General features: G+C 42.7%; 1 protein-coding gene across 16 annotated transcripts in view; it reads right to left on the reverse strand.

Annotated features, from left to right (window-relative positions):
- The window catches only part of si:ch211-285f17.1 (sickle tail protein homolog), a 108,978-nt gene that overhangs the window by 64,309 nt on the left and 19,337 nt on the right, over nucleotides 1–25,332 (reverse strand). For 2 of the 16 annotated variants that reach the window (XM_056363763.1, XM_056363762.1), the window contains exon 1: nucleotides 19,891–20,323. The exons of 1 other annotated variant lie outside the window; for it this stretch is intronic. In XM_056363763.1, coding sequence (XP_056219738.1) covers nucleotides 19,891–20,233 — 343 coding nt within the window. In that variant the 5' untranslated portion in view covers nucleotides 20,234–20,323. Of the gene's footprint in view, nucleotides 1–1,576; nucleotides 1,736–19,890; nucleotides 20,345–25,332 lie in introns of those variants that run through there. 13 more of the 16 variants (XM_056363776.1, XM_056363775.1, XM_056363769.1 and 10 more) reach the window with 11 other exon arrangements.

Raw genomic sequence — 25,332 nt, forward strand, 5'->3', positions numbered from 1 at the left:
CTAACGCTGTCAAAGGACCGGAACGAGTGATGAAGGATGAGGTTCGGGGGCTCTGGAAGGGGTGCAAGGGTGCAAGCTCATTTGTCTTTCTGACGAGCTGCTCCTTTCGTACCAGTTTACCTTCCCTCCCGGCGGTGGAAATGAAGCTGATATACTCATCACTGAAAAGACACAACAAATCACATCTATCACTGAACAACTGAGCACTAAAAAAATAGGGGTTTAGAAACTTTGAGGATGAGAATTAGTCCATAATTAAATATGAAACAAAAGAAATGGCTATTGGTGTTCCACCTAAGGAGGTTAGTTACTTTATATCCAGTTAAAAAAAAAGTTTTTAAAAGAAGGGTGTTGCTTTGTCTGATTATCTATTGGATTCATGTGGATTTTTTTTAACTTTTTTATATTGATAAAAACCCATTTTAAACCAAGTTTGACATTAAGTGAGATTCATATTACACACTTACTTGTAAATAGCTGTGAAATTAACTTAATTTTTTTTCCGCTTGCCTGTGCTGGGGAAGAGCAGTTTTCTCCAGATGCAAATCTACTCAACAGTGGAAAAAGTTAACGCAACTCCAGCAGGGTTGGAGAGCTCCAGACAGGAAAATATACTTGTAAAGACAGTAAAATACTTGAAATGCTATTTTATTGGCAGTTTAGTGACAAGCTAGAGGAGTAGTAGGCACTAACAGGCATAGTGCTCAGATAAAAAGAGATCAACTTTTACTCCAGTTTACTGCTCAGCCTAGTTAAAGGATCTATGTGCAGATCTATGTCTTTGAAGTTGCACAGTCACACTGATGTTGGCTTTCAGAGGAGTGCAGCATCTCCCCGGTGGGAAAAATTTTGCAATGCATTTGATCCAGAGAGCAAACAGAGCCATACATGGATAAATCTACAGTAAATCTGATCCCCAACCAGCTACTTTCATCCACAGATGTCATTCCTCTGTGTTCTTAGGGAGACGGATCTGATTCAGAAGCAGCAAAAAAAACGGAGAAAAGTTCTGTTCAGGGACTGAATCTGAAACAATTACTGTAATGCAAGTTTTTTCCGCGGACTGTGTTTTGTGAAAGTGACCGTGCTGTTTTCAAGTTCAGCCTCTCATGGTTTGACCCCTCACCACTCTCCTTCTTCCCCCCATCAGCTTAATTAGACACAGCCACACACACATTAGATGGTCCCCTTTTTGCTTCACATTCTGAATGGCTGGCTGCAGTTCAAGGCACCACAAAAAAAAAAAAAAATCAGCTATGCAAAACAAGCAGCTTTAGGATCCAGGGGGACCCATCAGCAAACAAGAGACACACTAAAAGCAGTATAGTGAATGCCATTCAAATACCCTCTGGAATTTAATATGGTGTTGCATGCAGTAATAAGAACAAGCTTCTTCCCGTGTCATGCGAGGATATTTGCGTTAGAACACGTCAATCTGAATCCGCAGAGGGAAGAGACTGAAGAAAATGGGTGTTGTTTTGTGCTCACATGTACATGACTGAGCATCTGCGCATTCTTAAAGTCCACATCTGTGTGAGAGAGGGTGTGTGTCCTTGCATGAGATGCAGCTACTCACCTTAATTTTCTGGCTCTCTGCGATACAGTACGTCCTGATAGGAAAAAAAAAGAAAAAGAAAAAGAAAAAGAAAAAGAAAAAGCCAAAGTCTTGGATACGACAAGAGTGACACAAACTAACTAACACACCGTCGCAGTCCCCAAACTTTTCGCTCTCTCCCGGCAGATCTGCACACTTCCCCTGTTCCCCCTCCCTCCTCTCTCTCTCTCTCTCTCTCTCTCTCTTTCTCTCTCTCTCTTACTTCAGCACTTCCTGGGCTGCTGTTTATGCTCCAATCAGGCCATCCAAGAAACTACCGCTGCCCCTCCGCCCCCACCTCTCTCTCTCAGCTAACAGCCATTGTTTGGCAGGGGCTTGTCACATGTAGACATCCGTGTATGTGTGTGTGTGTCTGTGTGTGTGTGTGTGTGTGTGTGTGTTCCCTCTTGACTAAGGTTTTTTAACCTCTTGCCACCGCCCGAAGTCTGGAGTCTCCTCAATCGGGAGAAGAAGAACGAGGGAGGTGGCAAACTACAAGCTGAAGGAGTGATGGTGGAGGGAGGATGGGTGCGAGGCTGGTATAGGCTGAAGGAAAACACATGGAGGGGGCTTCCTGCTTGAATGTCCCTGAGACAGATAGACTTTTTCAGGCATGAGGAAAAGGGGGGGGGGGGGTAGCAGCGTTGAGTAAGGGTTGGGGGTGTGTCTGGAACTTTCTCTCCAAATCCAACAGCTTGTTGTTACAAACCGCAATGAGGCTCAGCCCCTCGTAGCCCCCAGAGAGCCCCAGAGCGCTCTCTCCAAAACAAGGCGCCTTTCCCGTAGTCTGCCAAAAGTTTTCACCATGATACATCAGCCCCTTCTCCTAAAGCCCCTAACTCTAATTCAGTGTTTCACTAAGCCGGCCAAACACAGCCGGGCCAGCTCTTTCCAAGCTTTTGGGTGAAATAAAAAAAAAGGGTGGAGGTGTGATGTAGAGAGGGGTGGGGGGGTTGCAGGATAGTGTGAGGTGAAAGGTGACATGTGGGAGGAGACAGGTTTGACAGGAGAACACTAAGGCTTTTGTTGGTGTTGTTAACAGTTCCATCATCGCATGATGGTAACACCTTATGGGCTGTGGAAAAGTTTTGCCCAACTTGAGGACGGATACTTAAAACACGTGTCACGCTTTCAAGGTCAAGCTTTCAGAACGAAAAAAAAAAACTTATTTCCAGAATTCAAAACTTGAGAAGTGAGTTGGTGAGGATAATTCAAGTCTATGGCAAACTCATAGGGCAGAGATAAACCAATGGATGTTTGCTGTAGACAGTCTGGGTAATAAATTCACTGTTCACCTTTTTTATTTCCTCCTCCAAATAAGTTCCACACACACACACACACACACACACACACACACACACAGCTACAGAGGATGGTGTTTTCACAGGCTGTTTCGTGCGCCTCATGATGAGTAAACTCAAATTGATGAGTAAAATCCTCTAAAGCAGTCTGACTGATTATATTTCTTTCCTCACATCTGACTTAGTGTCACTCCTGCACTCCAAGAGCTCAGCTATGAGTTACCCAATTTGTAAAAAACTGGAATTATCATTTGCTACTGATGCTACTGTGCTGGAGTCCAAACTTGAAATGAACAGACTAAATCTCTCTCTGGCCTTTTTCTTCCATCCGCTGAGCTAAACTCTCGTCTCCTCTCCTCTAACCTCTCCTTTCTTCTGCACTGAATGCGAGTCTTTCAGTCGGTCAGTCGAGCCACACGGGCGGACCGGGGGTGCCTGCGTGCCAGGTTGAATTCAGGAAACATTCATCTTCTTGTTTAGTCTGGGCACCATGTGTTGGAGCGATGAGGCCGCTCTCCTCCAGACCCCCATCCTCCCCCTCCCTTCCTCCCTCCCTCCCTCCCATCCACTCTTCTTGTGCATGCAACCACAGAAAACCCCACACTGACAGAGATGATCTGGACATTCACGACTGTGGTCCATTGTTTAAGGGCTCGGATGCACAAAACAGCGGAAACTTCAAAGCGGCAGTTAAAAAGCAGCTATGTGAAAAGACAAAAATGTGCTCTGTCACTCCCTCTGCGGCTCAGGTGTGCCAGCATGAAAAGCTTTGTGCATCAGCATCTATTTCTTGTGCTGCTTTAATCACATAATAAAGAATAAGCGAGACGTTGCCTCAGTCAGAGTATGGAGTCATTTATGGAGCTGATAACAGGGTGCAGGTGCAGCGGAGCGTATACAGTGCGGTATTTGTATGGGGCTGTATATATATGTAGCTGTATGTGCATGTGCTAACAAATGTGTTTTGGGCCTATGTTGCCATGTGAGAGAGGAAATGCCTTGACATCACTTTCTTCCTGCTTGAACACTATAAACAGGGCCCACTAATCCCTTACTGCTAAATCCCTTCCATAGCTGAAAAGAGACCCAAACAAATGGAGAGGAGAGACAAAATAAATCAAAACATTTGGGATTTAACAGTGAGAGAGCAGGTGAGGATTACACCTGAAGCTATTCAGTTTGGTGCTTCAGCCTGTGCCAGCCCGCTATTGAGGAACCAATCCTGCAGTCACCCAGTGAATGAGAAACCTGGGCGTCTTGGAGGAAACTGAACTCGACAGAGCTTGTATAATATGACTTGAGTAAAGAGATCGAAATGACAGGCAGGTTTGCTTTCAGTTGCACAAATGCCAGCAGATTCAGGGAAGAGACTCAGTAGCTTCATGATCTCAGCTGTTTTTTTTTTTTGTTTGTTGTTGTTTTTTTTTGTTTTTTTTAAAACTCTTAACATTTTAAAAGACAGAGGGAAAGATAATGCCAGGCACAATTGCAGGAACGTCAGTAAAGATGAGTCATATCATATAAAATGAATATTGGATGAATTGTGACGAACCTCGTTATCCAACATGACAGCTTGTGATATGACCTTTTGCCACTTTAATCCAGCTGTTGCATTGTTGCCGGATATGCTGTGATGCTGAAATGTCTGTTCTGAAATGCTCAGCCAAAAAGCACAGAAGAAAGTCTGACCTTAACAGTCAAAACATAATTATCACTATGATATCTATGGAAATCTTACACTGTAAAACTATGTTCACAGCTTTACACAAGGCCCCTGTTTTTGTTCCGACACCAATTTGTATCCCCCATTTTATCATTTATAAGCAGTATAAACAATAAATATTTTATAACACACTACAATAAAGCCGTTTTTACTTCAATACCCAGAACCTCTGAGTCGTGCTGGCTCTCATTAGGTTTTGGTTTCCAGGGCATCTTTCTACCAAACTGATTCAGAGTGCAAAAAAAAAAAAAAAGAAAAAAGAAAAAATTAAAAAAGAGACACCAAAGGCCTTGGCTGCCATCCACCCAGATCCCACTCTAGCCCGTGGACCAAGCTGCCTTTTACATATATTTAGCCTCAAATCATCCAAAGCCCTGGTGAGCTGCTGCTCTCTATTTTAAAGCCAGTTTCATAATCTTTCACAGGGAGGCTGGAGAGTTTAGCCGATGGCAACAATGGAGCCACTGGACTGGTATGAGCTCTGAGTCAGCGTCAAACACTCCGAAAGTGCATGAAGAGAAATCTTACTGAAGCCCTGTGTAAATGACTTGACTGGGTTGAGAAAAATGTCTGAAGATGATGACTATGCTTCCATAATGCAAATAATGCGCCGCTCTGTATATTACAACCTGGATTTAACCCATGAAGCGAGCATCCGATTCGCCAGAGACGCCACAACTCCCGCTCGTAACTTGATGTAGCAGCTTGGTGAATCAGCCTGCCATTATGGATTTCTGGGAGGGAGAACTTAAACAGCTATTGATTAAATAAATTAATAACAGCCTGAAGTAATGAGAATGTGAAGTGAGAGGTGTGACATCAGACCCGGGTCGGAGAAGTGAATGTGGCACTATGAGGCCAGTCTGATTGTCCTGTGGCCCGTTGCGAGAGTGACAGAAAGGAACAATGAGACATAACTCACCCGGAGAACATAGTACAGAGGGTCAGATGGGTCCCATGACTGTGTCTTTGCCTGTCTGTTGGTCTTTCTGTCTTTGAGTGATTCATACATGCATGAATAAAAGTGGCAGCATCCGTGAAGATGGGCTTAGACAGATTATGTCCTCGTGAAAACGTGAGCGTATCATTTTGCGGTGAGGGGTGGTCAGTGTTCATCAGTCTCCCAGTAAGATGGAGTCAGAAATGGAAAGCAAACGACGCGACGACTGGGTCGACAAAGGTATCGCAGACCGACAAAGCAGACTCCGAGCGGCGGGCAGCTACATTACCCCAGGGTCGGCTAGGCTGCAGGCGCCTAGAGGTTTGAAAAGTAGGCTTGTGAGCCGGAGATTACGGGTCTATATCTTTGACTGAGGAGAAATATTTCATGTAGTAAAGGAATTTACAAAAGTAGGAAAAAAAAGATAGGGCTTCTCTCTCTCCGCAGCTACTGTCAGGATGCCCTTGAGAAAAGTTGAGAATTGCTACAAGAGTTAAACAACAGGGGGGACAAAAGGAAACAAAACAGGTTGCACTGCTTTGCCCAACTTACTGTTTATTTTCTGCTTTGTTCAAACTTTTGTGCAACCTTCATAACCTCACACGATGGGGTTGAGTTTCGTAGTGGGATTCTATCTTTTTTCTGGTTGATAGCCTCTGTTTACATACTGTTCAATCTTTAATAATGTGATGTGTTAGTGTGCAGTTTTGTGGAAATGTCTCTTTTTCTCTCTTACATGGACAGTGGGTGATGTACATATTTGGGCAGTACAATCATTGAAACGGCGTGGTTAGGCTACTCAACCAGAGAAAATGGTGGCGAGCCAAGATAAACGTGTGACCGGTGAAAAGTCCAACGTCCACCAATCCAAAGAGAATCCCATGATATTGTTCTTGTTATTGCTTGATATTACTGGTCCCACACTTGATATCACATAATCACTGACTGGCTGGCTTGTAATTTTTTGGACAATTGTGGTTACTTGAAACTAGACAAGTTAGTTCAAAGTACAGACATTCATTTTGGGCAAAATCACCTTTGTTGTGAGAACACTGGAGCCTAAAATCCACACGAGCCTTACCTTTATAACAGCTGGGCTCGGCTTTTGTTGTGAACACAGTCGTGTCCTCTGTGAACTCTGGTATTCAAGCTTTCTTATGCTTCTAATAACAACTCTGTGTTTGTAGGCTAAAGTGCTTTGTAGGACAATTTCAACTGTCAATAACCCATAACAAGCAAAAAAAAAAAAACACTGGAATTTTGAAGCAGTTCTGTTTTTGTTTTTTTCAGTGGGCTAATCCTAAACAGTGGGATGTTTCTGTAACTGCCGTGTTGTTTTTGAACGCCAGGCGGTGCATGACCTCGCGTGCAACTCTTGAGTTTCAGCCAGTGCGGCCATTTGTTTTGGCGACATTCTGACCGTGTGTACCGCTGTCTGGTTCCTCGTGAAGCATGAAGCGACTACTGGTATGACGAAGGGCGCTGCACTCTCAGTCAAGCCTTCTCAGATAAATACAGCTTTAATAAACAAAGGGCAGAGTCATTGCCCTCTTTGTCCTGCCCTGACATCCGTTTCTGATCACACGGTATCACAGGAGAAAAAGAAAAACAAGCTTAAAGTTGGAGTTAGAAAAAGGGAAAACGAGGAAAGGGCAGACAGTGCGAGTGTGTGAAATGATTGACAATAAAGCCGAGCCACCAGCTGGTTGAGGCGGTGAACCTGTCAGGTCAGGCTCTTTTCCTCTCCCCCCACCTGCTCCTACATCTGTCCATCACTCTATCACTATCTGTGCCTTTGCCTCCGTTACGTAACACTTTCAAATTATTGCAAGAGCAGCCCAGCAAACAATAACTGTAAATAGATGTTTTTGCTGTCACAGAAATGTGATTCCTAATCAGGTTTACAGAGTAATAAAAAGCATTTAGCTTGATTGTGTTTGGCCCATAAGTGCACTTGAGTGTCTTCTGATGGAGCGCAAGAATTATTGGTCTTAATAAAGTGCATTTAGAATGGCCAACACTGAGACTAAAATATTTATCCAATGTTTTATGTAATGTCAACAGTAAAAATGAACAAATCTGCATTCCCCATAAGCAAAAGTCTTTACAGCTAGCTGCAATTTTGCATCTGCTTTTCAAACTATGTATTATGCAAAACATGTCTGGAAAGAATTTGGAGATAAAGTGGCCGTAAAGATATAAGTCATTTGCCTATCGATAAAAGCACTCTTTATTGCTACTCGGGAAAATGTTTCAACAATGAATAATTGATGATTACTGGTTGCACATCACATTAACTGCCAGCTGTCGCACTGTGAACTGTGGGCCTCAATCAGCAACTTAGCATACCCTTCTTGACTTCCCATTGATATGAAAGACGCTCCCTGGCTGCCTGTCAAAGGATTTCAGGGGATCACACAACAACAAACAAATGTGTTATGAAATATGCAGCGCTGAGAAACATTTGGTCCCGATCACAATTAATATTCTGTCTGCGAGAGCGTAAAGAGAGCAATAGAGGCGAGAGGAAAAGGGAAAATGAGTTTTGACTGCTTTCTTATTACATCTATGGCATATATGTGGCTCCATATGGTCACAGTGTGAAGCAATCTATACATCTATAGTACATCTGTGAATTCATATAAATGGGATTCACACTGCTTTTAGTATGATAATATTACCCCCCCCCGATTTCACTTCCATCTCTGTAATTGAATTATCAGAATGTTTCATGACCAAATTACACTTGTTCATCAGTCGCCATCTTTATTTCTGGCAACATTTACTTAAATTAACTTGATTGATTCTGAAGTGCATTTAAAAAATAAACAGGGAAGTGTTAATTAACGCTGCAATCACAGCAAGGAAGAAAAAAAAAAAAAGCAATGTTGTCATACAAGTCAAACTGTTTGTCAAGTGTTGCAAGCAAATGTAGAATCCGACATCTATTCATTTCTCATAATGAAATTATATTGTTTTTATTAGATGTGTTTTCTGAGTGAGGCATCTAGTCAGGGACGGAAAGAGCTGCAGACAGGAGGACGCAGTTCGGACAGCAGGGTGCAAAAAAAGTTTCAGGACTTGCACAGGTCAGCGCCATCACCATCAGCCCAGCGGCACCGCGTCTGTGAAATCTCTAAGAACAACACGCCTGCAGGGACGGACGCACAGCCACACAGTGTAACCGTCGCAACCGGCGGACTCAACATGACTCATCTGTTCTGATACTAGACACCTGTGCATGTGTTAATATAATTTTGAACCTGTTATGCTGCCATGGAGTGACATAAACAAAACGCATCACACTGGAGTACTACAATAATTTTCTTCCATGCAAAAAACAAACAAAAAAAAAACACTCTATTTCCAAAATGATCATGTTTGATTCCCATCCTTGTTTCACTGCCTGTTGTGTAACACCACACAGGGTCCTGCCTGTTCTCCCATACATTGTCTTTTTCTCTAGTCTCTCTGGTCATAAGAAATCAACTATTATGTAATAAGGGATGTTAGATAAGAGTTTCACATGCCTATCACAACCCATCTACATTCTTCTACAGGGCGTCTTACAAAACTACTAGCCCGGACGGATCATGACAAATGGTTATTTGGCTCAGTATAATTCAAGAAGACAATAGCAGCTGAGAAAGAGCTTCTACAAATAATGGATGCAAACAATTTACTTTTGCACGGCAAAACTAATCTGATTTAAAATGTATTTCCACTGTTTCTCTCAGAGCAGTATCAAAAGTATAGTAATAAAGGGATTAAATCTTTTTATCCTGTCACTCGGTTGAATGGTCTATTAAATTTGTTCCTATTCAGCTTCCACTGCTCCAAAACTGATAACGTATTCACCCTTTTTGATTTAATTCTCGAGATGAATTGGAATAAGTGTGGTGGGATTGGAGATAAAAAATGAAACAAAAAAATAAAAAATACACTGGAGAAGTCGACTGTCACAAAATTCTTGTGCACATCCCAGTTTTAAGTATTAAACCTCCAGCTGTTAACATCAGTTCAGCAGAAAATCCCCCCATTCTCTCCTCGCAGCCCAGGATAAAGTGCTGTGTCAGTCTCATGATAGCTTTAGCTGCCTAGCTGAAAAGCATGCATGTCTTACCCAAGACTTCATCACATAGCCAAACCGTATTATTCCCCTTTTGAAAAATCCCCAGATTTAAGAGAAGGTGGGGAGGAGTACATTTGATCCCTGATTCAGTGTTTCTAGTGTTTAATACTGAAAGAATGTACCCAAGATGCTCGGAGGCACAGGGCGGCTGTCAAACCTATCTTACTGTTTTATATTTAGGGGATAGAAACTTGGCGAAAAAGGCGAAATTTTTAGTCATAGTCTAATTGAACAAGCAATGCTAGCAGGGATAAAATGAATAAACGACAAATCAAACACTTTTAGAAAAACCGCACGAGAGGCATAAACCTACAGTATATGATGAGTGAAACTCCAGAGCGGGCACAATGACTCAGGTCAGCCTGGAATCCTATTAGCTGTACAGCTGGGGGCGCTACATGCCAGCAACTATTGAACACTGAACTCTCCAGAATGGAGGGGAAGAAGCTCGCCACACTTTCACGGATGTCAGAGACTGAAGTGTTTTGAGGTGTAATTATGTGAAGTGGTAGGAAATCTGCTCGCTTTCAAAAGCTACAGATGAGAGATTCCATATGTGGCCGGGAAGTCTGTTTTATTTCTAGTTGCAGTAAGTACAAAGGCAGTGCAGCAGGAATAAATCTTACTCTCTTTTTGTTTGTAGTAAACAGAACACATGCTCTATGTCTTATAGCTCTGCTCTTCCACATACTACACAGACATGTCCGTGTAAAGAACAGACACCCTGAATATTTTAAATCTCACAAGCTCACATAGATCGTCAGTGCTATTTAAAAGGTTACAGAAAGCATAATTTAATAAACTGGGATGTAGAAATACATTTAGTTGTTGAGTTAGAGGCAAAATTGAGGTTAAATGGCAAAGTCACAGAAATAACTGAGGATAAAATGATGGTGTCCGTGTCCTGAATTTGCCTATTTTATTTACTTACATTGACAGAACACATGCAACCAGGAATTTATCATTCAGTGCACAGGGGTCACAGTGATCTTAATGGCTTCAGAGCGAGGAGAGGGTGTTCTCTGGATCTGACAGTCATTGTGTTAAACATGACAGGCTGAGACCCTGCTGAGCACATGACAGTTAGTGCACAACATCTGTCTGTGCTGCCTGCAAACAAGGTACATTTAAAATTGACTAAATTATTTTTGGCTGACCCACATGCATGCATGCACACACACACACACACACACACACACACACAGTTGCAAACTGTTTGGATCTGATATAATTTCAGGTAATATTTCTCTGATAAGCACTGCAGCCTTTAAGAACATGCACTCTGTGAACTTTGCTGCCTTGCTGTTGATTTAGAGCATCATGATGTACAACTCTCTATCTTTCTAATTAATTTATAATGAATGTGATTACTTTGGCTTTTAGTCCTTGTTGGGGCTGAGATAAGCATAGATCAGGCCTCACTGTAGACAAATGGTTCATCAAATCCAGCAGTTCTGTACCACCCATATTACATCCTGGCACTCGAAAGTCTTTTTGCAAGTTAAGAACAATCTCCTCATTATACTCACTATTGAGTTCATAAACATGTAGGGAAAAAACCTTCTCTCAACTCCTGGTATCCGTTTCCAAAAATCAAAAACCACACACAAGCAGCTGAGTCTGTGGAGAAATGGGAACAGTTTTGCCTTTGCAAATAAACACAGTCTAGATTTTTTTTGGTGAGCAAACACTGACGGAGCTGACATACTTCTCCACAAGAGGGGAATGCCTGAGTTATCAGTTTTATATTTAGACAGACACTGAAGGAGGAGGGGGCTCACAGCAACAGTTGCTTTCAGAGATACAATTTATGCGTCTCATTTTGCAAACCTGAAGCAGCCCCCCTATTCCAAAAGATGCGCACACACTGCGCTACTTGAGTCATTATTTATTATCCATGCATTGCAACAAATATAGTAACCATAATGTAGGGCAGATCCTTCCTGTGAAAAACATCCAATACGAAGGGTCGATAAAATCTTCATAACAACCACACAGGTAACTACACAACTGCAGGGAAACACAGTTTTTTTCATATCACATTCCACATCTACCTTTATTAAATACACGTTGATACATGCACCTGTCTGAAGTGTATATTGCACTCTCAGCACTGTGATTGCAAGTCAACACACACACACAAAGATGAACCAAGACATGCCACTGGTGCAGCCAAGAGCAAAGAAAGAAAGAAAGAAAGAAAGAAAGAAAGAAAGAAAGAAAGAAAGAAAGAAAGAACGGCAAAGTTTGAATCAGCTATATCTGGGCTTTTTTTTTTTCCTCCCTCTCGCAGTTTTTTTTTAAATTTCTCTTCATCTGTCTCCCTCTCTGTCTCTCAGAGGACAGACGGAGAGAGAGGGAGAGAGAAAAAGAGGCCTATATATCAGTGAGATTTAATGCTGCCTCATCCTGCTCAGCACTCGTATCACATGGTGTACATCATCAATAATCTTTACGAGCCAGTGCCTTGGCTAAAACACAAGGGTAATGTGTTGTTCCTATTGGTAGCACAAATTCCCAACCCAGGCTTCTTGGGAGTTATTTTCAGTCTTTATTTTCTGCATGTAACTGCATCACAATGTTAAAAAAAAGAAAAAAAAAAGCCAGTTAGAATATAATAGAGCTCTCTGGCTGAAAATTGATACTCAAACACAGGATGTTGGCTCACAGACAAAGATTAATCTACACGCAGTACTGGAAGAAATTAAAGTTTCCCTTAATCCTGGTCGTATGCTGAGCTGTGCGACTGTCACACAAGATACTGTACGTTCACAGTCTGTTGTCACTTCAGCTGCTCCAAGCTGGGACAGACAAGGACACTTTTGAGGCACTCGAAGCCGCTGCTGTAGTAAAGCAGCACAGACGACGACGGGGTAAAGTCAAGAGGAAAATCCAAAAATGACCACAGTGCTTCAGATATGCATAATGCTTCTATTTCTGAATTTATAACTAGCATTTACTGAGCAGAGAGTGAGGATATTCTGTGCCAGTGTGGATGTGACATTCTGTTATCTTGACTTGTCCATTTCCCTTCACAGAGTTCAGGGGTCAACCAAGCAGTTAACACACTGAGCGCCCTCTCGGTCCTGAACAATAAATGGAGACTCGACTGTTGTCGTTTTGCCACCAGTTCCTTTTCCCCGGTCCAAAAACCACAACTATGCTTTCAAAAAGTGTCCTTAAAAGCTCGATTTTATGCCCTGCTGGGGAATTCAAACTGTGCTTCTGCTGAGCATCTCTGAAGTTCTGATTTGGGAAGTGACCTTCCAAAAAAGGGGCATTTCAATGAAGAAAAAGTATCCTCAGACAACACAAAGTAAATCCGGGGATTCAATGCAGTTTAACTCGAATGTCTGCACACATATTCTTGGCATGGTGATTGATTTCTCTTTTCGGCGTTATCTTGGATATGATTTATATGAGGACGTTTAGCAACAAAGTGTCAGCTTAAGGTCAGAATGTCATCAACCTTTATAACCCTGGATTTCACAGCTTCTCTTTCAAACCTGCCATGGCTTGAGGTAATGAAAACACTTCCTCTGTCTCTAAGAGTAGTGACAGTACATGGAAGGACAATCCGTCAGACGGCGTGAAAAACGGTTTGGTTCTGGTTTAGAGGCAGAAACGCAAACAAATCCAGCAGTCAGCGACACTGTGGTAATTTCAGTCATGTGCAATGTATATAGTGATGACAGGGAATTGAGAGATCGCTGATAGTAATATTACAGTATATACCCCCACCCCTGTCTCCAGCTACATCACATAACCCAGTCATATGACAGTGTGTACGGTGGGAGCTTCCCCATGGTGGATCATGTGCTCACTCTTCAGTTTACTCAGATACTGTGCTGATTTTGTCTCTGATTTTTCTTTGACATTTTGGGAAATACACTAGTTTGCTTTTTTCCTTCCAACTTGTTTTTACGTTTCACTTTGCGCACACGTTTAAGAAATGATATACAATGTGTTACTGACTTTTACAGTGCCGACAGGTGTGTTTCTGAGCACTGGTGATAACCATGCTAGCTGTTTCTCCGTGCTTTCCAGTCTTTATGCTAACCTAAGCTAACTGTTTCCTGGTGCTAGTTCTGTAAGGTTACCACAAGGAATGGCTACAGCACATCAATCCAAGTAAAACCACGACTTGTTCCTTTTGTATTCTGTTCAACAAATAAGATTCAACATGAGCTTTAGCGGTGTTAGCAGACTTATTGTCCACTTCTTATGCTAATTGACTCAGCTCCAGCTAAATAATCAGCACAGAGACATGACAGTGGTATTGATCTTCTCGTCTAACTCCAGGCAAGAAAGCAAATTGGCACATTTCCCAAAATGTCAAACTTTTCCTTTAATTTCAACTTAGCCTTGAACTCAATTCTGGTAGGACATCTCTCCTAATCAGTGTGCTACATGGACACAAAATTATTTTTATGACCTTAACCAAATACTCTTCTTGCGGATGATCACAGATGGGTACTGCCAGCAACACTAAATATTAATGTAATATTAATGAAGGATATTAATGAAGATCCAGTCCACTGAAACAACATGTCGACGTGAAAGAAATAAAAGCAGCAAGAGAATCAATTTGAGTCGTCTGAACTACGCACATTAAATTTTGTGAATATTTTGCAACATACAGCAATTTGTGTGCACATTCACAACAGACTGACACACACGCATTCACATACACCACATCATGTTTGCCTGAAGGGCAAAAGGGTGTAAGAGGGAGGGGTGGAGACATATTGATTTCTCTGTCGACTCTTTGAGAGGAAACCCTGAGGGAGGCCTTGCATCCGCTTACACCCCTCAGTTGGGTGAATTAACCACATTTATGGCTTTGGGCTAGAACACACACACGCATTACATTAAATTGAAAAAACAATCTGGTAGTGAGATGTCTGGTTTGAAAGAATTTCATGCCACATTTGCAGTATTAGCTTTGAAGACTTTGCCGTGTAACGTAGCCGAACTAACAGACCACACTGGTAAGTAAATATGGAGAAGATGTAGATATGACATCAGTTTGAATTCAACAGGTGAAAACTTTAAGACTTGAAGTCTTGATGAGCATGAAAGAGATTATGTCTTTTATTTTATCTTATATTTGACATGCAGAGTTCTCTTTGAGAACTGCAAAGCACCGGGAATCAGGAAGAGGAAACATTGCCCCAAGCTACACCAAAAAGAATAACACACACCAGACTCCAAAAGGGGGATTTACAATACACACTCATGAGTAGTCACATAACCCATGCTCATTCTTCCTGCTCAGTGGCCCGATTATTGTCTGTTTCTGTTTGGGGGATGAGTCACATCCACTCATTTTGTGAACACACACCCCAGGTCCATGAACACACCATTAACTCACCTACTCTCATGCTTCTAATGACTCACTGGACTTCTCCCCAGTCAGTGGGTACTTATTAACAAGCCAAGGACAAAGGTGAGTTGTCTCCCACAGCTGAGAAAACATCAAAGCATTGTAACTTCTTCCCATGTTGCATTTGGAAGAAAAGTTCTTTCTAAACATTTTAAAAGTCTCCTAATTGACTTCAGTCAATAGAGGAACAAATCATTGCCAAAACCTTAATAGAAACAAACATCCAAGTAGGTCAGAGGAACTGAAATAAACAGATAATACATGCTGTCTCCTTTTACTTAACGTTCAGAGACACGTTTCTTTTTTTTTGCTGCTGCTGTTTTGTGTGTATGTGTGTGTGGTCCTGTTTCAGATCCTATGGAGACAGTCTGGTGGGGGATATAAGTATATTTTTCTCAATAATATGCAAAGCATATGATGGCAAGCAAATCATATGAATCCCTGCAGTGAAATTTTGTGATTTGCGATTCATGGCAAAAGTCAGGGGGTTTTGCTTAAAATCAACCCCCTACTTACTGACTTCAATTTGTCAGCTCAATTACAAAAAAAAAAAGGGAAAGTCTGGATTGTGCAAAGGTAACTAGATCTCACTCTCTCAAATTCCCTTTTTGGCAGAATAAAAAGCGCTTTCATGACACTGTACAATATGTCAGAAACTTGTAAACGGTCCAATTCTGAAACAGATATGTGCATGAAAAGGCCATTAAAAGGGATTTCTGATGAATTTGAACTACATATCCATTTTAGTGGGCCAATTGATGTGGAGGCAGAGCATTTTGTAATCTTAATAACACTTGCAGCCTGCCTGATAGTTGTCAAAGAAGAAAAACCCAGAGAGACAACTGGGGGTTTAAAGAGTCACGAGAGGCTGCAATTAATGTAATCCCCACTCTTGGCTTCGATGTCAAAGAAAGGGGTGATCGCATCCCAATCCTCAAACTCATTCCCATCACATTAAGCTGTTTTTTTAACTTTCTTTCTGTAAGGAAGTGAAGCAGCATCTGTCATAGATACAAACCATTCACAGATTAAACAGTCCTGAAGCGTGAGGCATGTAGAAGCATGTAACGCTTCTCTCACCCATGATTCACATCCATACGCTGTTAACAGTGTTGTCTACTGTCAGAAGTACGCATGTACATTCAAATACTCGGGTCAAAACTGAAATGTTCTTGATAACCCTTGAAAACAAGCTGAGGCAACTCTGCTCGCACTGTTGCGGTAACAAATCTTGCAAAACCATATCAGGCAAGAAACAACAAAACACGAGCGCTTGTGCCTGTCTCTGGATGAGTAAAGAAAATTCAGATAAGACTATGACACCCTACCCCGCCACCCCCTCCACCCGTCGTCTTCTGTTCTTTTTACTGACTCACCTTCTCAATCACCAGAAGGTGAGGTCATCCAAAAAAGTCTGAGCGGTGACTTTATCTCGAGAACAAATCCTTGCCTGATGGAGCACAGGATCAAACGACCCATATGGTTATACAAGAGGAGAAATACTTTCAAGTTGATCTAGACACACAGACAGAAAAGAGTCTGGGAGGTTTGGAGATAGCAGAGATTGATATGAGAGAGAAAGAGAGAGAGAGGTTAAGTCATTATCAGCTTAAGTCTTTCCAGACCTTAACCTCTCCAGATGTTGTCTTCTACTGGTAAACTTTGTCCAGTTAGTGTTGTACTAAGAAACTTTTTAGAGAACAAACAACATATTCGACAAGTAATGAAACGCACAACTCCTCCATTCACCACCGTGGACATCCCCATACTGGTTTTCATTCAAGAATTGGTTTTCAGATTTTGGTGTGAAAAAATGTGAATGTGCACAAAGCCTCATTTCCATCCAACAACTTCAGAAAGAATTTTACGAGACAGGTCTTATCATCCAGCATCAGTGCCCGACATCACTAATGCTGTTGCGGCTGAACGGAAGCAAATAGCTGCAGTGACGTTCGGTTTGTTATGGTTTCGCAATGGTGTAACGTTCGGCCGTGTAGCGTTCATAAAAATGAATAAATCAAACAAAAAGATGAACATCCACAATGAGAGGTGCCCAGAAGAATTCGCCAAAGTGTTGGTGAACAGTGGTTTGATGTAACGTCATGCAGTATCAGAAGAGAGCTGAACTTGAACCCGCACTTGAGACTGTTTTTGTACCCTCTATGGACAGAAAATGTCAAACGGATTTCGCTTTCGGTGGAAGCTGCCACTTTAAAGACTGAAATTGGGCCCTTTGGCGAGCAGCAGTCAGCTCTGAAGCTTTCACACAGTGGAAATGTCACCTGTCATGCACACTTATTGTCTGCCAGCGCTGTGTGCATCAGCTCTGTCTGACCCTGTGGGCCTGTGCTTTAGCTGCCGTCATGCCCTGTAACTGGCATTAGCTTGGGAGATGGAGACCTGGCACAGTCTGAACCCCCCCACACATTAACCAGCCTTGTTTAAATACAAGCCATGAGTGGATGAGGAATATGATGAGTTGCCCGTTAGCCCGCAGTGAAACGGTATTTAATTGTGCTGGCCTATTTAAAATCCAAATACTTAAGCCGCACATGGCTTCATAAAGCCAACAAGCAGTTCCCCAAAGAGAAGACCTTGCATGGCATGTAAATATGAAGTGCTGCATATCAAAGGGATGTGGAATCAGTCTACTGTATAGCAAGTTTCTGGAGAGACTGGACTATTGAAGCACTGCCTGTTCAGCGTAGAACTTCAAAGTTACTGTCCATAACAAGAAATGCAGTTCTTGCTGTCTACAAAGACAGACTTACACTTGAAAAAGCGCACTAGGACAGAAGCAAAATGCAGGGAATATACACACAGTTCATTTATTCTTTTTGATGGTCTTTTGTGAGTTTGTGCGTATGGGTGTGTGGGAGGCTGTGGCATCTTTCAATAACTGAATCAACTGCTGTCAAAACACAAGAGGAGGGAGAAAAAAAAAAAGGAATGAAGAGGAGAAAGACGCAGAGAGAAACAAGAGTCGAGAGGGTGTTAGAGAAGAGAGAGACAAAGAAACACAAGAAGGTGAGCAAAAAGAAGGAGATGAGTGAGGGAGGACAGGAGAATTGTGAGGGGAGAGATTTAAATATAGACTATAAAAAGAGGGGTTGGTCACATTCCATGTCCTCAAACAAAGATGGATGTTTCATTAAACTTTGTAGGTCCAAGTTCTATTTTTAGGTGAATCAGCTTGGTTTCAACTAGTGTTCAAGACCGAATGACCTGAATGAAAACTGACCCTAACCCTTGAGAGGTGAATCATCTCTGCAGAAAGACCATTTATTTGTGTAAAGGAGAGACTGGAAGCTGCGCAGACGAGAACATCTGGTTTCCAGTACAAACCTGCCCCCTTATAACCCATAACCTGTCTTTACTGCAGGGAGGGATTCAGGCACAGACACAGCTCGAGAACCTGTTGATTTCCCAGCATGCCCCGCTCACATTCCTGACCTCCTTCTGTCACTCTCTCACTTGACTTGCCCCTGTTGTCTATATCTATGTCACCCCCACATTTAACCCCACACTTACACTGCTGTCTTTGAGAGCAAGCCGAACAGTCAAGAGCGATTCCGGAGTGACTGACAGGAAACATTTCAACGGATGGGAGAAAAATCACCGGTCTGCCAATCACACTCTCGGCAGCTACTATTAGTATATACACAGAGAACACGAATTCGTCTTCCTGCACAAATATTTGTCAAGATGCCTTTGAGTGTGAGATGTCTGTGACCTGACAAAACCATGAAAGCTGGCCCCCTGTCGAGCTGGGAATCTAGTGAGAAGGCCAAAAGGGAATGATAAGACCACTTTCCTCAACCTCCTGGCCCCCCATTTCTTAATCTGCACCCCCACAGAGACCGAGGCAGTGGGATCGGGGCAGAGATGCCATGAGTATTCAGTTCTCCTCCAACAAGACCATGTTCAGAGAGAGAATAGTACAGCCTCAGGAAAAAACGAAGCGCCCTCAGTCATTTCAATGAGACCTATGCACTGGTACAGCAGGTTTATGAAAGCACCACACATGTAAACGTAGGGATCGTTCAGCAAAAAAATAAAGAAAAAAGCAGCTAAAAAGTTGATTTTAGTGCAACGTAATTGCAGCGTTATCAGGCATCAGATTATATTAGCCAATCAAATACGTGCAATAGGACACTCCTGATAGAACACCTTGTAAAATGAATTGTCAATCTCATAATTGTTTAGATGAAGGATAAAAAAATAAATAAAATTGTTTCTGCAATAAAATTTATGGAGTTGTAAAGTCCTCAAAGTATTTTGCATACAAACTCTAGGATGTCTTAGTCAAAAAGGACTTCCTGGATCATATTTCATTTTCTCACTGCAACCTGTAGCAACATGCCCACGACAATGAAGACCCTTGCATTTTTTTTTTTTAAACACAAGTGCTATTTTTGGGGCCTTCTAATGGTAAATGCTTGACAAGAGCATCCCATCCTTTTAGGCAAAGGAAAGGAAGGAGATCCCAGCTAGGAGTACCTGATCCTTTCAGTAAGCAACATAATGACCTAGCATTACAGGGGACCCACAACAAGCAGAAAAAGCCTAATCCCAATGCTTACAGACTGCCTATAGGCAGAAATACATTCAGAGCAATTTGAGTAGAAGGGGGCGGCAACGTGACATATTTTCCAGTTTAAGAAAATTTAAGGAGCGATGACAATGATTGCACACATCAGTTTTTGCAAATCCATTTAGAGTGTCTCATGTGCACAGATCACATGCAAGAAGAAGAGTAAAAGATCATTAGAGACAAGCTGATGTTCAGAATCAGAGTCTGGCTCATTACTTACTGTGGACAGAGCCTTGTGGCTGAGTTGAGGCTTTAGGTGGGCTGATCCTGCTCTTGGGAGGGACCATCTCCATATTTTGGCCCTTCTCACCTGGACTTTGGCTGGGGGCCGGCGTCTCAGTCTGGGCCTCGCTCTGTGCTTTGTCCTGTGGCACAGCGGCCGTTAAAGACTTCTGCCTGTTCAGGATACCGTCGCTACCTGCCCTCATCAGCTTCTCCCCCACGCTCAGCACCCGGACTCGACCGGCCGCAGCGGCCGTGCCAGGGCATTCCTTCCTGGGGGAGGGCAACTTGGATCCGGCCCCTGCCGATGGGGGCCGGGCCAGCCTGGAGGCTTTGGACATCCTGCAGGTCAGTGGATCAGTAGAGCTCCTCAGTCTTTCTCAGCCAGTGTGACTGCAGCTGCCTCCTGTGGGTAATCCAGGGTTTCTCAACTCACTGTGAATGTGACTCGGTGACTCTCCAGCTCCAGCGTGTTGTGACTGGTGCAGGTAGGCTGAGAGGGCCAGAGGGAGGGAGGGCACTTTTGGGAAGCCGGGTGGGAGGTGAGCAAAGGGTGTGGGGGGTGGGAGGGGGGGTCAATAGCTCCTTGGAAGGTGTTCTCTTCTCCTGGCGTGGCCTCCTGGGCTCATTCTCCAAAGCAAACAGTAGATGTGTGTAAGTAAGTGAATGTGTGTGTGCTGTTGTATGTGTGGATAAACCTGTGGAGTGGCAGGACGTGCTGTGCCAAATGCAAACAGAAACTCAGGTCTCCAGTGTCAGCGCATTCCGGCTTTTTAATCCCCCCTCTGCCTCTCCTTCTCTGTCTTTCACACTCTCTCCCTCTCCGTCCCTCTCTTTTTTCTCAATTTCTCGCGCTCCTTCTCTTCTTCAACTTCTCTTCCTACCTCCTGTCCAATAATTCTTCCCCATGTTCCTGTCCTCTTGTGCTTTCTCTCTCCTCCTCTCTTTTGCTTCGGTTCACTCGCTCTTCTTTGCTGATGCTCAGCGGGTAACCATTCCAGCGCTCCGGCAGGCAGGGAGACCAGTGAGAGAAAGATTTAGAGACTGCAAGAGAAAAAAAAGAGAAAAAAAAAAGAAAAGAGCACCAGGGAGAAAGAGAAAGTGCCGGCAGAGGCTTTGCGGAGGAGCCCTTCTCTTCAGGTGCAGCTGCTCAAGCTGTTCCAGATGTGTGTGCAGCGCTTTACGTCATCGGTGACTGCTCAGAGCCACACTGGTACAATCACTGGCTTCACCTCCTCCTATCTTCACTCTTTCCTCTTTCCTCATCTTTTTCTCTGTCCGTCTCTGGTCCCTCTAGTTCAGACAGCCTGGATTGCTCACGTGTGCTCAGATGTTCAGGCTACCACAGGCAGGAATGCGCACACACACACACACACACACACACACACACACACACACACATAAAATACAACACACTCACTGGTGGAATTTAAAGAGAATTAAAGACCGCAAAGGAGGGGAGAATTGCAGCGTGCGTGTGTGTGTGTGTGTGTTTGTGTGTGTGCAAAAGACACACAGTGAAGCTGTCCTGATCTCCTGCGCTGAAAACATCAGCTGTGACAAGAAGAAAAAAAAAAAAAGGCAGCAGAAGTTGGCTGGGGGAGAAACAGCCAAGAAGAGAAGATCAGAGCTTTAAAACACTTCTCTCCCTCTTACCCTCTGTCCTGGAAAAGAAACAAAAACAAATTCACTTCTCATCCTCAAAAACACTCACTTCTCCCATGGACCAAAAAACATGTCTTCTCTTTTGACAAAGTGCTTTTGTCTGACAATTGTCTGACCCACGGAAATTTCCTCTACAGTCCACAGTGATCATTGCCAGACAAGCAAAATAATAATAAATAAAATACAGTATGAATCAGTGTTGGTAGGGCAGACACAGAAAGAGCAAAAAACTACAACTCTGACCCATAAAAGAAAGATTTTATGGCCATTTAAAAAAAAAAAAAATGTGAAAAGAAGTCTTTGTCTCTGTGACTCTGGAAAGTAAACCACAACTTGTCTAATTCATTAACTCCGAAGATATGTCACCCTATTTTGAGCTCAGAGCCTGTGACAACTCATGTAATATGCCGCAGCATGCGAAATGGACATGTGATATAACGCACAGGGACGCCATTGCGTGCTTACTGACTACACATCAGAAAATGGATTACAGTGAGCGAAAGGATCAACTGTGTCCAGGCAACACGTTATAAAAGAGCAACAATCCTCATGGACTGGACCACTGGCTTAGTTTTACACAGGGACGATTTGTCTCTCTGAAATGGGGCTGTGCGACTAAGATAGAGTCCTGGTAAAAAAAAAAAAAAAGAAAAAAAGAAAAAAGAAAAAGAAAAGCCAGATTTGGAATTTGACATGTGCCGCCATGTTTAATCTACTGCTGTGTTTGGAAATGTATGGCAGGATCAAACACTGACGTACATGTAACAAGTTTACAAAGAGATTTCCAGGTACAGAAGACTCGATCAATTCCTCTATAACAACCCCCCCCCCCCCTTCATGATTGCATTTTGGGCTGCTAAGCTTTCTGAACATGATGACAGCCATCACTGATCGTATAGATATGAAATATTAATCATATTGCCACATATCTGTATGGCTTTAGATAAAGAGCAAAGCAGATTGACCTACATACTTTCCCAATGAATAGTTCGCTGACAAAATCTGAGGGCTAAGAACCTCATGGGAACCGCTTCATGCCTGATGGATTTTAGAAAGAGAGGAAAAGAAGAAGAAGATAGAGACTTTACCATAAGATTAAATATTAGAATTGTGTCAGATTATAAATGTGCATCACCAGTTTGGGTAATGTCGACTATGTTTACAGTATCGTAGTACTAAGGATTACGTCAAACCTAAAAAAAAAGGAGTGACCTTGAAAAAAACACAGACTCCATATAGTTTCCAGTGAGTGAGTGTAATGGTAACTTTCTCATACTATGGTTTCATGGCTATTTGTGTGTGTACATGCTAGGAGTAAATGAAAGCCCTCTGTGTGGATCGCATGCCTCCCAGGCTCTCAGCCAGTTCAGACTCAGTAGACAAACGGCGGGAAGTTGGTTCAAAGGATTTAAATAACATAGCATTTAGGGATGGATATAATTTGAGTTTCCTAATTAAGCCTGTGATTTTGTGCAATGTGATAGATCATAAAGTGCGTCTATGTTTCATATAACAATCCCTGATGTTGACACACTATTCAGGCATGGCAGCAATTTGCATTTCAAAACTACAAGTGGAAAACAGCCTACCACAAGTATTTTAACTTCAAAAGCAAAACTTGTGAGAGATGATTATCTGATGAGTTGAAATTGGCTCTGACAATAAAGACCTGAATGACAAAACTGCCACCCACCAATGCTCAAGCTCGTGCCAAATAGCCAACGACTGTCTCGCTTTCAAGCAGGGAGTGTGCAGTGGGGGATTGAAAAGTTTAAGTTGTGGAAGGGTGGGATGGGCGGTTATGGAAAAGCAATGGTGCAGAAAATTCAAGTTCTGGTACAGCTGCTTCTGACCCATGAGTGTGTAGAGGAAGAGCTGTCGAAGTGGGGTGGTGGACTCAGCAAGTGTTGTCTGAGTGCCTCTGTGGTATTTCTCTAATTAACTGACTTTTCTGTCTGGGGGTTATTATTAAACTGGGGGCATAGGTTACAAACGACTCACCCCCCATGAACTGAGCTGAGGCTGGTGCAGACTAAGCTCGCAGTTTCTGTACCATCTGCCAAGATTTTGCCAAGCAAATGAGGCTTTTTTGAGATAATGAGTGTGAATGAAAGCTGCAAGAGAATGCTTGAAGCCACTAAAGCTCAGACACATTCAATAGAAATGATGTATGTGTTGTAGTTTAAAGCTGCTACAATCAATATTTTCCTATTAACACTGGGTCACATAACTACCTGTATGTGAAAGGAGTCGCTCACAGTGATGAAGTCCACAGAGAAATATCACCAGACTCTACAGCTTCCCTTAGACTTATGGAGATTTTTACTGTCTTTCAGCTCATTGTTTTGGTTTATTCAGGCTACGTCCACACTCTTGCGTTTTAAACGTAAACGATCTCCATCCAGACGACCGTTGCAGTTCTGTATCAGAAACGATCTCTATCCTATCATACCTGAAAACGCACACATACGTGACCAATCACGTACACTGGGTATGTGCGACTTGATGTAAACAGGAAGTAGATTTGTCTTCTCTGCAGTTGATTAGTTGCGAAAAAATACTATGAATGAGTAACAGCAAAGGCAGCTACAGACAACAGGGTCAGTAACACTTGTATTTCATTATTCATGTTGCTTTAACCACTAGTAGTTAAGGCTGATAAGACCCAATCAGGGAGCGACCATGGGTGTCTACATAAACATAGCGAAAGTAATGCATTTGAAAACTAAAGTGTGGACGTAGCCTTAGTCTCACCGCTCTGAGAGTGCAGTTTTAAACAGCATCAGTTATTTTTTCAAAAAGGCTTTAACAACTGACCGTATGCTACCTGCCCAGAAAGAGCAGAGAGACAAAGTTAGCGGCTAGCTGGTGAACACTGCTGGTGCATTTACTTGATAAAAAGACACATATTTTAGTAAGAAGTTGATGGCAACCCAAAACAAGCTAAAAGGAGAGGGAATACTGGACTTTATTTCCAGGTGGACACAAACAACTCCACAACTCCAAATGAATGCTAATGTTGCACTGTATCTGTGTTTGCTAACAAGTTCACCAGATAAACGTAAAAGGCTTTTTAAATTCTGTCATTGCAGGTTAAAGATTAAACTTGCTTTGCTGGAAGAGGCGGCCTGCTCAGGCTGAAAACAACACTGATGAGAGTAAAACCAAAACCAAATCTGTGGATTCATCATTATGGGCGCCCCATTTCACAAACACAATCAATCCATTGTTGATATAAAAATATTGATTATAGCAGCCTTAACTTCCCAATGACTGCCTCTTTTTACAGAGGAAAAAGCACAAAAGCCAAGTTTATACAAGGCTTGAGGTGGACTGTTGGGTGGGGGATTTGGGAGGCAATTGTGGGGGAGGTGTGGGGAGCTGTGTACCTCTCTGCTGAGGATTAAGGTTGGGTATGTTTTCCAAGCCCTCGGGGGTTGGTTGTTTCTTTCCTACATTCCATCTCGGAGCTCCCTCCCAACCATATCATGAGTCATTACTGACTGTAACATTCACTCAATATCAGCGGCTGAATCAGTTACTGAAAGCAGACTACAAGCTCTACAGAAATGCACAGACACACAACAGCAGCCATGAGCAGTGCTGAAGCACCGGTACTGCAGCAGGTCAGGGTGCCGATGTGTACACAACAGAGGTTTGAGACCATGGTTGCAACTGTTCCTCTCCTGGATTTCCTCTCATCCGCCATGATGCATTACACATCGGGACAGAAATACCATCAAATAATCTTTTAATCTACAACTTACTGGAAATT

The sequence above is a fragment of the Seriola aureovittata genome, chromosome 20 (assembly GCF_021018895.1).
Source record: "Seriola aureovittata isolate HTS-2021-v1 ecotype China chromosome 20, ASM2101889v1, whole genome shotgun sequence".
NCBI lineage: Eukaryota > Metazoa > Chordata > Actinopteri > Carangiformes > Carangidae > Seriola > Seriola aureovittata.